The sequence below is a fragment of the Hypoxylon fragiforme genome, assembly GCF_022984875.1.
Source record: "Hypoxylon fragiforme strain CBS 206.31 chromosome Unknown GGS25scaffold_6, whole genome shotgun sequence".
NCBI lineage: Eukaryota > Fungi > Ascomycota > Sordariomycetes > Xylariales > Hypoxylaceae > Hypoxylon > Hypoxylon fragiforme.
The window spans coordinates 1,862,587-1,876,938 of record NW_026054761.1 but is presented as its reverse complement, the minus strand read 5'-3'; the positions used below and the strand labels follow the sequence as shown (position 1 = coordinate 1,876,938).

The window sequence follows — 14,352 nt, the reverse complement described above, 5'->3', positions numbered from 1 at the left end:
GACAACTTATAATCGAGGCGACGATTGTATTGTGAAGTAATCGTGGCGGCGATTAGTTAAAACCATCGCGCTCACGATTATGTTCTATATTTCACGTTACACTTCTCCCTTTTACCTACCTAATAATGGATTTGTACATATATCCGCACCGGCGTCGCCAGCCTAATAATGGATTTGTACATATATCTCGTACTTGGAGGTCGTTGCCCACGACATCTACCTACTATGTATTGTACATGTGTCATATAGGCACGTGGTGGCTGTGTTTATATGTACATATGGACTATGTACCAATCAAATCTGATGTACCCTACGTACATACATATGTAGTTTCCGCTGATGTTGTTGTTCGGTACGTACATATATTTTTGGTGATACTATATTTGTCCGATGGTTTCACCATAAGCTTCAAGCGTGCTGGTTTTGTTGTATAAACTACACCAATTCCTCCTCGTCCTCCTCGTACTCTTCCCATCAACACCACACATTGACAATAGCTTGCTGGCATTACTAATAAAACCATCCACAATACCCTTGGGTTCCTGGAGTCTCTTATTTTATTCCGGTGATTGTATTGTTTTTCGCGCGTTGAATTGGTAGAACACCAGATCTAGACTGATTGGGAGCGTCATCTGTCTAAAAGACGACCGGCTCGAACCAAATATTGAAGATGATATCTTACGACGAAGTGTGGTTTTGCGTGAGTATTACAGCTCCAAGTGTTCACCAGATCGTTCTATTGATACTATTTACGTATAGTGTCACTGCGCAAATGGGTTTATGCTGGCCTGCCATAATACTTACTGCTCCAACTGTGGTAGAAGAAGATGCGGCCATTGCATCATCACCATCATCGGGCCAGAAGAAACGTCGAAACCAATACCAACAAAGTATACACCAACAAAATATTCAGTGTCTCGGATGAAGAATGATCAGACTAATCCTCAACTTTCGAACCCTCCTACTATTCTTAAAACTGTCCAAAAGGGAAACTTGGGGGAGAAATCCCTACCCCCACCCAACTCTTTGTCTCCCGATGCGCCCCTTCATCTGTCTGATTCAACATCGTTCATGATATATAAATGGCTGGGGTCACTGCAGAAAGAGAGTTACTATGAAATTATTGCCCAAGCATGCGAAAACGCTTTGCAAGATCAGATGAAGAATGCAGGGGATAAAACATCGAAAACTACTTCCACGACACCTATATCTACAAAACCTACAGAATCTCAAACTAGACAACATAAAAGAAAAATTCGAAAAATTTCTGGCGGTATCGATGAGAATTTGGGAACCCCGTCCGTTGAAACCGAAAATTCATTAAAAGAAGCCCAGAAACCACCTAAGTTCGCTTGCCACTTCTACAAAATGAACCAGTATTTGTATTCCTCCTGTGGAAATACCGGCTTCCGTCAACTATGTCATCTATCGGAGCACTTGCGGAAGAAGCACTGCCTGAAACAGCATTCTTGTGGCGTGTGTTGGCGGCCATTCGACAGTGTCGAGGGACTCCAGGCACATATCGACAATGCCAGTGACAATACCTGTCGAGCCACAGGGGGTATACCCATAAACGAGTTGATAATTCCCAGAAAGCACATGGGCGATGACGACAAATGGGACTGGATTTGGGATAATCTTTTCCGGCTGTTCCCTAGGCCTAAGTCGCGTTACTGGGAACCTCTGGATCACAATGAGCAGCTATTCATGAACTTTAGACACTTCATGTCCAAGCAGCTTGCCCAGGTGCTATCACCTACTGAACGCAGGGTCGTCATGGACAAGTTTACGCGCTTTTGTGAGAACTGGGTGGCGAACCCCCCCGAGCCTGGCCACGTCATGCAATTCGACGACGATGATGATGATCATAATAGCAATAGAAAACTCAGCCGCCGAGCTCCTCCATCACATGATAAAAGCAGCACTAACCAAGGAAGCTCGCTCTCTAACATTCCAGAAATCCGGGTTGGATATTCGATAATAGACCCCTCGCATCTACCTAACGATTTCCAAGACAATAATGTGCACCAGGAGTCACCTGGCGCAATCATGTCGCTTCCCTCGAATGTCGGCTTGGACGCAGAGAGGCTGCAGGATCACGAGGGTGATTTCTTCCCCCCGCAGTTTGTTAGCCCTGGCGAATACTCGATTCCGCGTGGGGGTCCGAGTTTGTTTGATTGATCATCACGAAATATACCCTATGTTAGGTACATGTAGGTATTAGGTGCAAGTTATGGATCTGGAAAGAGGGTAGATAGAAGTGAGGACAATGACTGTGATCAATTGCAAAGCATTTGCATCAAAATCTGCGTGGTGGGTGCCCAATAGTAAGAGGCGTTGGGAGTTGATGGATTGGATTTGGGTCAGCACGCTATCGGCACGGAACAATGATTGTGGTGTTTAGGGAACGGCTTTTATTTGGATCGAAAGCTGAAATAGGTACCTAGGTATCTATAATTATTATATTCTGGAAGTTACTGTGAATATGATAATACATGTATCATAGAGGTATTACCTATATATAACCCCCAGTCTGTGTGTTTCCGAGATCCCCACGCCAAGCCACGTTGAAAAAGGGGCTAACCTACCTCCTTACCAAACAGGCAATTTATACTAGGGATAACACGCTAGTACGAGAACTCCTAAACAAAGTGCTTCTTGCTTAGCTTTCAGTAACCTTACGGCCTCGAACAGGCTGGTTGCCCTAAGCCTCACAGTATCGGCCCAGGGGGGAGCTAAGCGGCAGCTTAGCAAGTAGGTACCTAGGTAAATACGAAGATAGGGAAACCGACCCAAGATCTCAGGGTTGAAAGCCACGTGAGTGCAAGGGAGATGTCTACGTAGGTAGAGTTACATGATGCCACTGAAGTTACGCCGGCCAATGCCGTTGCTCGTGAACCGATCAACATCGCCTAGTGCAGCATCCTAGAACTAGCATCTCCTAGGTACCTACCTACATAGGTAGTAGCTGGACTTAGACCGGTTGGGACTCAGCCTTCCGGCACAGCCTTCAAACTTGAACGGACTGCCGGGCCCTAAGTCGACGGCTGTGATATGAGGCTGGCGCTGCTTGACGAAGATGGTCGATTGCGCGGGACGTCGACGACGCCGACCATTGTTGATCTCGGTCGTCGCGCGGGCCGCGGTGGTGAGACGAAGGTCGAGACTCAAGTGTGCGGAATGCGATGCCGGAGACGGCGTCGGTGGTCTACTGTACCTTGGCCAGGTAGCGGCCGGCCGGGGTTAGCAGCACCGGGCCGGCACGCGCGATCCTGAGGACGAAGTCTGCCCCCTATTCCCCACGGAGACACCCCGGTGGCGAGTACCTACACCTTGGGGCATCATGTAGGCCCCAACTCCTACGACAGCTGGGACAGATTTATGGATGCCTCAACGTTCTCAACTGCACACGTGACCAAGTTCATACTTCGTGCTACGGCGGATAAATACTAGGTACCTAGATATACTGTTTCCGCGGACTGATATGTCACCCTCAAATGAAGAACACCTGGGCTGGTGTAGTATTATCATTGACGACAGTATCTGTTCGATTGTCCACAATGAGTTTTTAGTTTTACCACCCTGGTTTCAATGCTAAGCTCCCAACCAGAAGACTGCAGAAGTCATGGCCAACAGAATTCTAAGGGTAGATGTGGGGGAAATCGAGCATTTCCTTAAAGCTTAAGAGCTTCTTAGCGCCCCCTATTCTCCTAATACCCACGTCCACATATGCTCCTACAGTCGTACTGGCTAGGCCACCTAACCGCAAAGCTAGTAGCCTTGCTGGGTACTAGGCTGTATGCTAGTCACGTTACTCCCAATGACGATGAATAACATCGAAAATGACACTGTGGTCGTCCTGCTGTTTCAGTCCAGATACCACCACAACAGCAACGATGCCCTCAACCCCTTGGACCCGAACTGTAGCAAAGCGAATCAATAAGTATTCTGAAAAAAAGCCGCATCATGAATCCCACTTACTAGGTACGCCACCCCCGTGAATCGCATACTTCTCAGCCTGGGTCGGGCTCATCCTAAATACCTTGCTGAAAGCCTCCTCGTTGCCACCGTACTTGCACTGCTGCCACCAGGTGCTGGAGCCTAGCCTCAGCACGGTATTTCTCTTCCTCTCCACCCACAGCTCGTTGTCTGGCGGGAGACCGGAGCCAACGGCAGTCTGGAATAGCACTTGGTTGCTGTTGGGGAGCGAGATGGAGATCACCGTCGCCCTCTGCGCCGAGAAGGGCAAGAGCCTGGCATAGAGGAAATGGCCGAGCTCCCACGCGTCTTGGGCGGTGAAGGACTCCAGAAGGATGCTGTCACACGTGGCTTTTATCGTATCAGGCTGTATACATCATTTAGTTTGGTTTATATACTAGGCATTGCCCAACTAATAATAGGCGCTTTGGATTATTCATGTTCTTACATCGGTGGGCACTTCAGGTATGGCGGGCGGTGATGTGAAGTCAGCCGAAGAGACCGCAAGAACCTCCCGTAGTCCACAGCCAGCTGTTTGATCACGGCGACGGAGGGCCTTCTGTGCCATGGTGAAGAAGGGCTAGTTTGGGTGATAGTTGGTGATTAGTATTTTCACAAGCTAACCTAGGGCAGTGAGGCTGAGAGACGGGTATGTGTATTCTTGACCAAGCTGTACCAAATGAAGAAAAAAAGATCAGAGGACAGAATTGGTTTCACTTTGGGCTCGATTGAAACCACTTGTCATATATAAGTACTCGTATTTTCGATATTACGATTCCGTCCTCAAGCATAGTATACTGCAGATATATTAGTTATTGTTACGTCAGAACTCTTATACTTACCCTATCAGGGACTTAGCTGTTATGTAGGTGTGTCTATTGCAACGTTGAGTCGTTGACGAGCATGTTTTTAGTATATATATTAGGTAACGTAGTAGTACCCTAGGTAGATAGGGTACAGGGCTAGCCCAGGATAGTGGACTACCTGACTTGTTTTCTGAGCAACCACATGTGCACTAAACCAACATCAAACATTGCCAAAACGATTAAAGATAACATTCATTATCTATCGATTTACATATTGCGAAAAATCGCAACGTTACGAAACTTTCGTCCGGAGGCTGGAATAGGTTCACTTGTGGCTATACGTACGGGTAGCTGGGCTGAATATGAAGCTGATGATTATCAAAGGTGTGTGTATGCGAGATTTAAGGTGGGAGGAGTGGCGTTCGCAGTGCGCTAACTATCGCACAGACCAGTAGATCACGTGGTAGTCAGATATGGATTTCATACCCTTTGAATGCATAGATTTAATAGTGCTTATGTTAGTATTTCCTAATTTCCGAGTCGTGTGAGCAATGTATTGCATTTTAAAAGTCATATACATATAGATATCAATATAGCAAATCATTCCTCCTAAATATGTTATATTCAAGACAGCATTTGTAGAGTTATGAGCTCTTAGGTGTTACTATTTGTGTGTAAAAAGGGGCCACCTGCTACTCTGTTTGGCCCTCTACGACGTTACATGTCTACGTGCATAAGCAGATGCTATGTAGCTAAACGGGTTTGGAACCTTTCGCATAACTAATGCTTTCGGGAGCCTTGGAGCCCGCCGTGCACATATTGTACGTTCTTCCCCGCAAGTTGCTGGCATGATGTCGCGTCTAACGGCCGAGTCTCATCCATTCTCCACCGCAGCTGCACTCTAATAAACACCAAACTACTTACCTGAGTATCTACATGTACTACCCTGGGTATAGTACGGAAGATGTATTCAGTGTTTTCCATGAGCAAATCAGATGCCAGCTGTAATGTAGAAGGACAGCTGGTCGGATAGCTTGTCACCTGAGAAGAGATCAGCGCATTACGCCATCAGCTAACTACTGGCTACACCTGCTCAGCAGCAATTGACCAGTTGTTAACATATTTGACATCTGGCAAAGTCTGCTTTATCTTGGCTTTCTTTGGCTTTCACCTACCTGTAGAAAAATTTCAGGTAGCGTCCGCCATAACATTTGAACTTATGTAGGTAGTACTTAGGTACCTACTCTAGCCGAGCTGAAAGAGCTGAAAGCCGAGTCTCATCAAACCCAAGTTGATAGAGTGGCCGGTGATTGAAAAAAAAAACGCGTTGAGGCTGATATTTTTGGTAGATGAGACTTTACACGTATAGTAGCGTTCTTGTCGAGGAAACAAATACCTGATTTGAGGCACGTGTCTTTGCCAATAGCGTCACCGAGAGGACGGAGCCGGAGCTTGTTTAGGATCCCGTCTTTAAAGGTGTGTGAAATCGGTACTGTCGAATGGTTCGGGTCACGTTTCAAGATGCAGGCTTCTGATTGGCGTAGCGATGTTGCATGAAATGACCTAGAGCTTTGTCGCCAAGCCAAAGGACGAACAACCTATTGTTAGATCGCTTACACAACTTTCATGTGAATAGAGGTCTCTCGCCTATCTATCGTAGGCTGGATAGAGTTGAGGCGTGGGAAACAATTCCCTTGTAGGTTTCATTTCTCATGAGCTCATATGATATGGTTGGTATCAATAAAAGAAGAACAAAAGAGAGAAAAGAGAAGGATACCTATGAATGTGTGTTCTGTTGGTGAAGATATTGCAAGGCGCTAGATCCAACCTTATGCAATAGGCTAGTTAACCTAGTACCTACATATGTAGTACCTACATAACTACTAACTAGGTACCCTAGGTAGATACTAGCTAACGTGATGCAATACCCACCTAAACTTTAAACTACGGGTCGATCCAGCCGTCACAAGTGGACTTATGCCACGCAATGCCCCACATAGTTATCCACTCCTCCCTCCATTTCGTGCAGGCGGCGGTTGTCTCTTCAATGTCACTCCTTACATAACTTTGTAGAAGACTTACAACTTTGGAACAACCAGTTTATACATAGTAACTTAGGTATAATATCAGCCATTTTCGTCAACACGTGGGGTTATCTCGATCACTCTACAGCATACTAATGTATCCAGTGGGCCGAATTACGCTTGGCTCAGTCTAAGACAATCCACGATGAGATCTAGACGGACGAATCTTACACAACTTTCACCGACCTTGATACGAATAGTAATGACTGGCTAAAGTTACCATATCTATCTTATATTGATTGAATATTCAAATAAGCCCCCGAGCTTCACAAGGAAACATTGTTTAGATGCAACGATGGCAAGGCTACCAACAGTACGCCGCTTTTGAAGCATTGAAGCATTGAAGCAGCAGCATCCCATCTTGCATACCGGAGCATGATCTTACATATTACATCCTCGCTAGTTTTGTCCTCCCATTGAAGACCTCGTCAGCTATGTACCTAGGTTAGAGACTTACCAGGGGTGCTGAAGCTAGTTACGAATATAAACCCAATGGCGTGCCCAGTAACAAAAGCCTTTGCCTCTTACATCTCTACTCTCCAACACACCCCCTTCACATCCTTGCATCACATTGGACTGCTGCTGTCAGTGTTGTGTAGGGGTTCTCCAAGGGCCTGTTAGCCCATCCGCTAGTTTGAGACCCTTGGGAGCGTGCCGTAAATCATCCTATCCATGCCATTGGGTCGGTAGGGCAGTGTAACGCAGAGAAGAGTTTAATTACACTGATAATCCTCGCATTTCCATATTCCTTCCCAAAGCTCCCTGCCACTTCTAGCCAACTGATGATTTTTCTATTACAATTCTAGAAAACTACACTTTCTTATCAACTTCATTGGGTATAATTGTTGTTATACCTACTTTACATGTATTGATCCACCCTATTTTCCGTGGTCGAATTGCTCTCGTACGAGATTCCGCCGTATCCTCTCCACCTACGCCGACCATACTCCATGTCCTTACGCGATTTCCGAACGAACGAGAGAAATATTGCGAACGTCTCGTAATGGAATTGGACTTCGACTTTATTGCCTATTGGGTAGACGCACGTAGTCCTGCATATACATTTTACAACATACAACAATCATTCACGAGAGACGAGGTACTTGGCTTTCAACGATGACCTCACCCGAGCCGATGACACCGGTAGCCTACGAGCGCACGTATGGAGGTAACCGGGCATTTCACAACTTTTTCAATGATTTTAGTCACATCCAGGACCCAAATTTGAGGCGACGACTTGCGCTGTCAGAGATTGATAAAATCCCCTTTGGAATGTACCATGTGAGGGCCGTGTTGGTTGCAGGCATAGGCTTTTTTCTCGATTCATACGACATATTTGCAATCAACCTCATAACGACACTTCTTGGTGTTGTGTTCTGGCACGGATCTCCGGAAGATGCCAAGAACGGGTACGGAGGAAATTACGGGCACTTGCCGACGCCGGTCAATCAGACTCTGAAAGCATCGACGAGCGCAGGTATCGTGGTGGGCCAGGTGCTATTCGGATGGCTAGCAGACAGATATGGGAGGAGGAAGATGTATGGAGTCGAGTTAGGAATCATTGTCTTCTCAACTCTTTCGTCTTGTTTGGGTACGTACAAAGCCCCCTTCGCCGAGAGCCAACCTCTTTGCATCGTCTTTAGTTTGCTACTTGATTTAGAGCAACTTGTCAATTAATGAGAGTCCGAATAATAACATGAGCTAATTTTACGTAGTTGGCGCCTCCCAAGCTATCAGCTTCACCGGAATGATGACCTTTTGGAGGGTGATGATGGGGTAAGAACAGACTGTCAACCAATTCACCCAACAGTGTGCTAAATATTCAATTAGGATCGGCATCGGTGGCGACTATCCATTGAGCTCCGTGATTACCTCGGAATTTGCGCCAACACGATGGCGTGGTGCTATGATGGCAGCAGTGTTCTCAATGCAGGGGATGGGCCAGTTGCTAGCAGCAGTGGTGGCTTTAGTGGTAACAGCATCTTTCAAAAACGCCTTCGGAAATGCTCCAAGCGTCGACCAATGCGACTATACCTGCCAGATGGCCGCAGATCGCTGCTGGCGCATTATTGTAGGAGTCGGCGCCTTCCCGGCCTGTTTCGCCCTTTATTACCGCATCACAATCCCTGAAACGCCTCGATATACGTTTGAAGTCGCGAAGGATGTTGAGAAAGCGGCCGCTGATATCAAGGCATATGTGTCCAGCAAACCTGAAGGCGAAGTGGATGAAGTCATGCAAGCAAGGATGAAGCTGGTGGCGGGACCAGCACTCAACATACCTTCGGCATCTTGGCATGATCTTTACTGTTACTTCACGCAATGGAAGAATGCTAAAGTCCTGATAGGCACTACTCTATCCTGGTTTTTTCTAGTAAGTATTCTATTCTCGAATATTATTCTCTAACGTTATCTAACCTCCATAGGATCTGGCGTTCTACGGTCTGGGATTAAATAACCAGATAGTGTTACAGGCAATTGGCTATGCTAATGGAGACTCGCTATACCACATCTTATTCAATGGTGCCGTCGGTACCATCATACTTGTTGTCGCAGGCTCGCTCCCCGGATACTGGACCGCCATCCTAACAATTGACAGCATTGGCCGCAAGCCCCTTCAGATAATCGGATTCATTATTCTTACCATCACCTTTTGCATATTGGGATTCTGCTACAACAGCCTTAGTCAAGGGGCTTTGCTGGCTCTTTATGTTATCGCAAATTACTTCTTCAACATGGGACCGAACACCACAACCTTCATCGTCCCTGGCGAATGTTTTCCCACAAGATACCGAGCCACTGGCCACGGCCTCTCGGCAGCAATGGGCAAGATCGGCGCTATTATTGCGCAAGTCATCTCTCTTCCGCTGCTCACTAAGGGCGCACCCACCCCATGTTCGGGTAGAGAATGTAACCCTTGGCTCGACCGGCTGATGCAAATCTTTGCGCTATTCATGTTCTGCGGCACACTATCATCTCTACTCATCCCCGAAACCAAAGGCTATACCCTCGAGGAGCTAGCAGGAGAACCATCAACATCATACAACTCAGGCCGCAACGGCAGCATCAATGCCGTTCCCCCCAAGTCGCCGTGGTGGAACCCTTTCCCAGGTGGCCAGCCAGCTGGCTTTTTCTATCGAACTCGTTCGAGCAGCCGGGCGGGGATTATGTCGACGCCGACGCCCCCGCCAGCACGAGGAAGCACGGATGAGAAGAGGGGCTGGAAGTTTTGGCGACGTAAACCTCGACCCCGTAGCGATAGGTCGCGTTATGCGGCGAGCTCGAGCTCGACGGCGAGGTTCGCCGGGTCCGACGACACTGTGGTGGCAAGTGCGGGGGTCCTCCCTGGGTGGGGGGCCGGCTGGGGTCGGATAGACCGAGGGGGCAACCCTCTCACGATAGACAACATACGGCTGCAAGACGTGGGAAGCCTGTTAAGGTGAGAAAGATACCCGGACTTTTTTTGGGTCATGTTATACTTGGGGTAACAAGGCAACTTGTTGGCGAACCGGTGCTTGGATATATGGGTGTGGCGCAAGGACTTGATTTGGTAATGCTTCAATCGGATTTAGGGGTGTGTGGGTGGGGCTATGCGGATATGGAGATAATGACACCCCTTTCGCATGTATCATGTATGCGCCTTTTCATGACGCCTTAGAGACTGGATATACATTTCCCTCGAGACCCGTGTGTTTCTGGTAAAATCAACCTATATCCCCTACTAATGTCGTAGACGTTAAAGTTGTCTGAAAGGGCCATTCTATGCGGAGCCTGAGTTCATCATATGTCATCTTAGGACATAGGTCAGGTATGAATGCGACATGTACTTCGTATGACCATTCCGAGAACCAAATGTTGATGATTTTGCCAGGCCTTGTCGTCGAGTGTTGCCATCGGATTAGCCCCGCTAGGTTGGTAGGTAGTCGCAACACCACTCGCAAACCCCCATGGCCTGCAAACACAACCTTGGTAGCTTTTTCGAGGCAATGCTGAATCAAATTATACCAGAACCAATGCTAGCGACTTGTAGGTCAACTATGCCTCAAGCTTGGTTAAGCAAATGTCACAGCAAATAATTGCATTCGGTGTAGATACCCTTTACTGCCTCAATCTGAGGTGAATGTATGAGGTGAATCATAACTTTTTTTTTTTGGGGGGGGGGGGGGGGGGGGGGGGGAGGGTTGAAATCAAGCACAAATATGATACAGCCGACCAAGGGGATGAGCGGTTGAGTCACGTTGAAAAGGGGGTCGTCATCCATAATTATGTAATATGCAAGCCGTAGGCTAGGTTACCCGCTAAAGTATCACGTGACTTTTTCCACGTGACCACCTCATACTGCACACGACCCTCTAACAGAGGATTTCCATGGGTGGCCGAGCTATATTTCAGTTAAGGCTCTTTTTAAACATTGATATCGTGCCCCATAAGTGGTACAGCCACATATTTGACTAGGTCAGACATCATGGGCACCATAAACCAATAACGGGCTGGGCAAGGAGGTGCAGTAGTGGACGAGGGTGGAGCAACGAGAAGTACTGTACTCACCATGTAAGGAGCAGCTGGGACAAATGAAACTTAGATTTTAATCTGATATTGCTTTACAAAATGCTGCGTCTCGTGCTTGTAGTCCCGCCATGTTGTAAGTCAGCATCACGAACAAGGGGTCGTGTATAAAATTGTTCGAGGCATGAATATTCGCGAAGGAGATAGAGTACCTGAGTTCTTTTCGAATTTCGCACCAGAGAAATGCCTATGTGTTGGGGATATAAGCAGTTAATTAGATGGGGGTTTGGAATTGAACTGTAAGGGTGAGCGTTCTCGAAGTTGGCAGTTTTTCAAAATAGGGGTCTGTTTTTTATTATTTGGTTCAATACTCCTTGGTTGAAGTTACTCTGTATGGTTACGCGTGGCATGGGCACGAATATATTGATGTATTGCGGCAGAGTAGCTGGTAGCACGTGATGATGTGTTCTTGTGTATTGGAAGTATACCTGGGGTTTCCAGAGGGGGGGTGGTGTGTAAGGGGAATCGAGAGAAGAGTTGGGGACGAATGCTCGGTTGGAAAAAGGGAAAAAAAGGAAAAAGGCGAAAAGAATGTTCGAAAGCGGATTCGAACAGTGGGTGTACGACCCGAAATGCTCAGGCATCAAAGATTGTATTATGAGGTGGTGATTAAACTACTCGGCCAAAGGGTCAAAAGTCAGCACAGTGCTTGAATGAGCACCGTGAAAGTACCTCGTTTGGAAAAATTGGGGCCTTGCCATGTACCTCCAGGTATCCGGATACCTTCATCCAGTGTATCTCTCACCACGACGGTGACAGCAGAGGAAGATATACTGGTTGAATAAAATTGAAAAAATTGCAAAAAGAATTGCAGGTCCCCGAGAATGTGGCGGATTCCCTTCCCTTGCATTGGGCAGTCAGACATTGGAAGACTTCTCTCACCCTTCCCAAACACCGGTGTGTTTGTCATCCCGGAAGACTTCACTGTTTAGTACTCGGTACCTACTCAGTCTTCGCTCGAGGTAGGGCCAAGCGTCCTCGGTTACCTACTCGGGGGGCTCGCTCGCCACTGTGCTATTTCCTACACTTTTTAAATCTATAAGTCATACTCGGGGATGGTATGTAAGTAGGTAGGTAGGTACCCAGGTACATTTGGTCTCTCGACAGCACTACGTACTACCTCCTATATATTGCGTACACATTACCGACCTCTTACTGTCCTTTTTCTTCCCTGAGAACACCATACAACTAAATCGTATCCATTCCTTGTAATTTATAAAGTTCCAACATCAATTCTCTACTTAATAGTACCAATACACTTAACAGTCTTCCACTCATGTTGCCATTCACGTTGCATCTATTGTCGCAGGCAACCCAAGTTATTTCCACTCCCTTCTTTATTTAATTCTAACATATTTTTCAACTTGCACAGCAAAGTAAGATGCCATGTTTTCCCTACACGAGCTACCTCCAAATTGTCAACACGCGAAACTCGAATTTGCTCTTACGCCGATTCAAAATCACCCCAAGACGCAAGCTGCCACCTCCCATTTCCAAGACCAAGATTTCCATGCATTGGAGAGTCCCTCGAGTCTAGCTAGGCCGATTAGCCGGATTGACGTAAACCATAGAGATAAAGATTTGGGCTTGACCTTCTCTGTTGAAATCTGAGGAGGCGGTTTGAGTGGAGTATCCTCGCTATCAGTTGCCGCGTTACGACCAGAGTCTGATTGGGATATAGAAGAATACATATCTGACCCGAAGCCCATCGTTCCTTTCCCACAAGTTTTAATGAGAAGACTAATTCAGGGAACTATGACAGACTTTTTCAATTTTCTGTGGCAGAAAGCAGTAATTCCTTCGCTGCCTAGAGTCTAAAGTAATATATGCTTCAACTCGGCATATTTGAATTTGATTCTCCAGCACCACTGTGACACAAGGTATTGTATCACATCATGCATATATTTATCGGTGTAGATGAGATAAGCAACTATATGTTTTGAATCTCGGTGGACTTTGGTGCTACGTGGCGTTCTTTTTGCTCCTTAATGCAGGTCTCCAATCCAGCTTGCACCACTCCAGAACGGGCACAGGAACCGACGCCACCTTTTTGGGGGCTCCATGTCTTGAGGTTTCTTGGGGGCTTTCTCTAGACGTGCTGTGGATATAGGATGGTTTCCCAACGGAACAGTGCTTGCATGTGCATCAGCTAACCTAGAACCTTGGTGGCCTGGGTTTGTCATATGCTTGTGTGAGTAGTACCATGGGTTCACAGCAAGCTGATGACACGGAAGACCTCCAGGTTTCGTGATCGGTGAGCAACAATGTTTCGGATTGGATTATCGACGTTGCAATACACGAGAGGACATCATATCAGATCATATTACTAAAAACGATAGATATTTGATGAAAGATCAATCGTTCACCTTGTGGCGTAGCAGTATGTTCTGCTACATCCTTTGAGTGCGAAAAGGGGTAAGAACGGAGTCATGTGATCTAAACACTAACGTATTGTACCTTAAGTAATTCAATACGTGGTCTGGGTAATCACGTGACGCCTCTTACCAGGTACCGCATCTACATATGTATAATGTACATAACTATTTTATATAACTTTCGGAAAGAACGTACCATGACGACGTGGACTTGTTTCCATGTGACCTTCTCATATATCACAGACCAGGACCAAATTAGCATGTCAGAATACTCAAATACGATAGCACGTGATGCATCGTATTTGATAGTAGAATTTCCTTCAAAATTGCAAACTATTTCTTATTAGTGCGGATCTTCCCAGAAGTCACACGTTATGAGAACACTAGGTACCTTTGTGCAAAAGTGCCAGACTGACTATAACGCCCCATCCTAGAGCTTGCATATTAGAGTATAGGGACATCATGTGTGCGCAGGTAGTTAAGCAGGTGTGGGACCGTGTCGTGTACCAATGAGTTTCATGAGATGAAATATTCATTGAGAACCTG

The 14,352-nt window shown here is 46.6% G+C and overlaps 3 protein-coding genes across 3 annotated transcripts; 2 read left to right on the top strand and 1 right to left on the bottom strand.

Annotated features, from left to right (window-relative positions):
• The first annotated feature begins 429 nt into the window (after positions 1-429).
• GGS25DRAFT_329606 (uncharacterized protein) lies at positions 430-2,556 on the top strand. Its single transcript, XM_049257885.1, has 2 exons — positions 430-700; positions 760-2,556. The coding sequence occupies exons 1-2, from the start codon at positions 671-673 to the stop codon at positions 2,179-2,181; spliced, it is 1,452 nt and encodes a 483-aa protein (XP_049115747.1). The 5' UTR covers positions 430-670; the 3' UTR covers positions 2,182-2,556.
• A 682-nt stretch (positions 2,557-3,238) lies between these two features.
• On the bottom strand, positions 3,239-5,171 carry GGS25DRAFT_495450 (uncharacterized protein). Its single transcript, XM_049261440.1, has 4 exons — positions 4,821-5,171; positions 4,427-4,775; positions 3,982-4,345; positions 3,239-3,921 (listed from the first exon to the last, which is right to left on the bottom strand). The coding sequence occupies exons 2-4, from the start codon at positions 4,544-4,546 to the stop codon at positions 3,812-3,814; spliced, it is 594 nt and encodes a 197-aa protein (XP_049115746.1). The 5' UTR covers positions 4,547-4,775; positions 4,821-5,171; the 3' UTR covers positions 3,239-3,811.
• Positions 5,172-7,984: 2,813 nt separating this feature from the next.
• GGS25DRAFT_514747 (phosphate permease) lies at positions 7,985-10,308 on the top strand (the record flags this gene model as incomplete). Its single annotated transcript, XM_049263019.1, has 4 exons — positions 7,985-8,459; positions 8,584-8,644; positions 8,699-9,239; positions 9,292-10,308. 4 exons carry the CDS (start codon positions 7,985-7,987, stop codon positions 10,306-10,308), a joined length of 2,094 nt encoding a protein of 697 aa, XP_049115745.1.
• Positions 10,309-14,352: the final 4,044 nt, after the last annotated feature.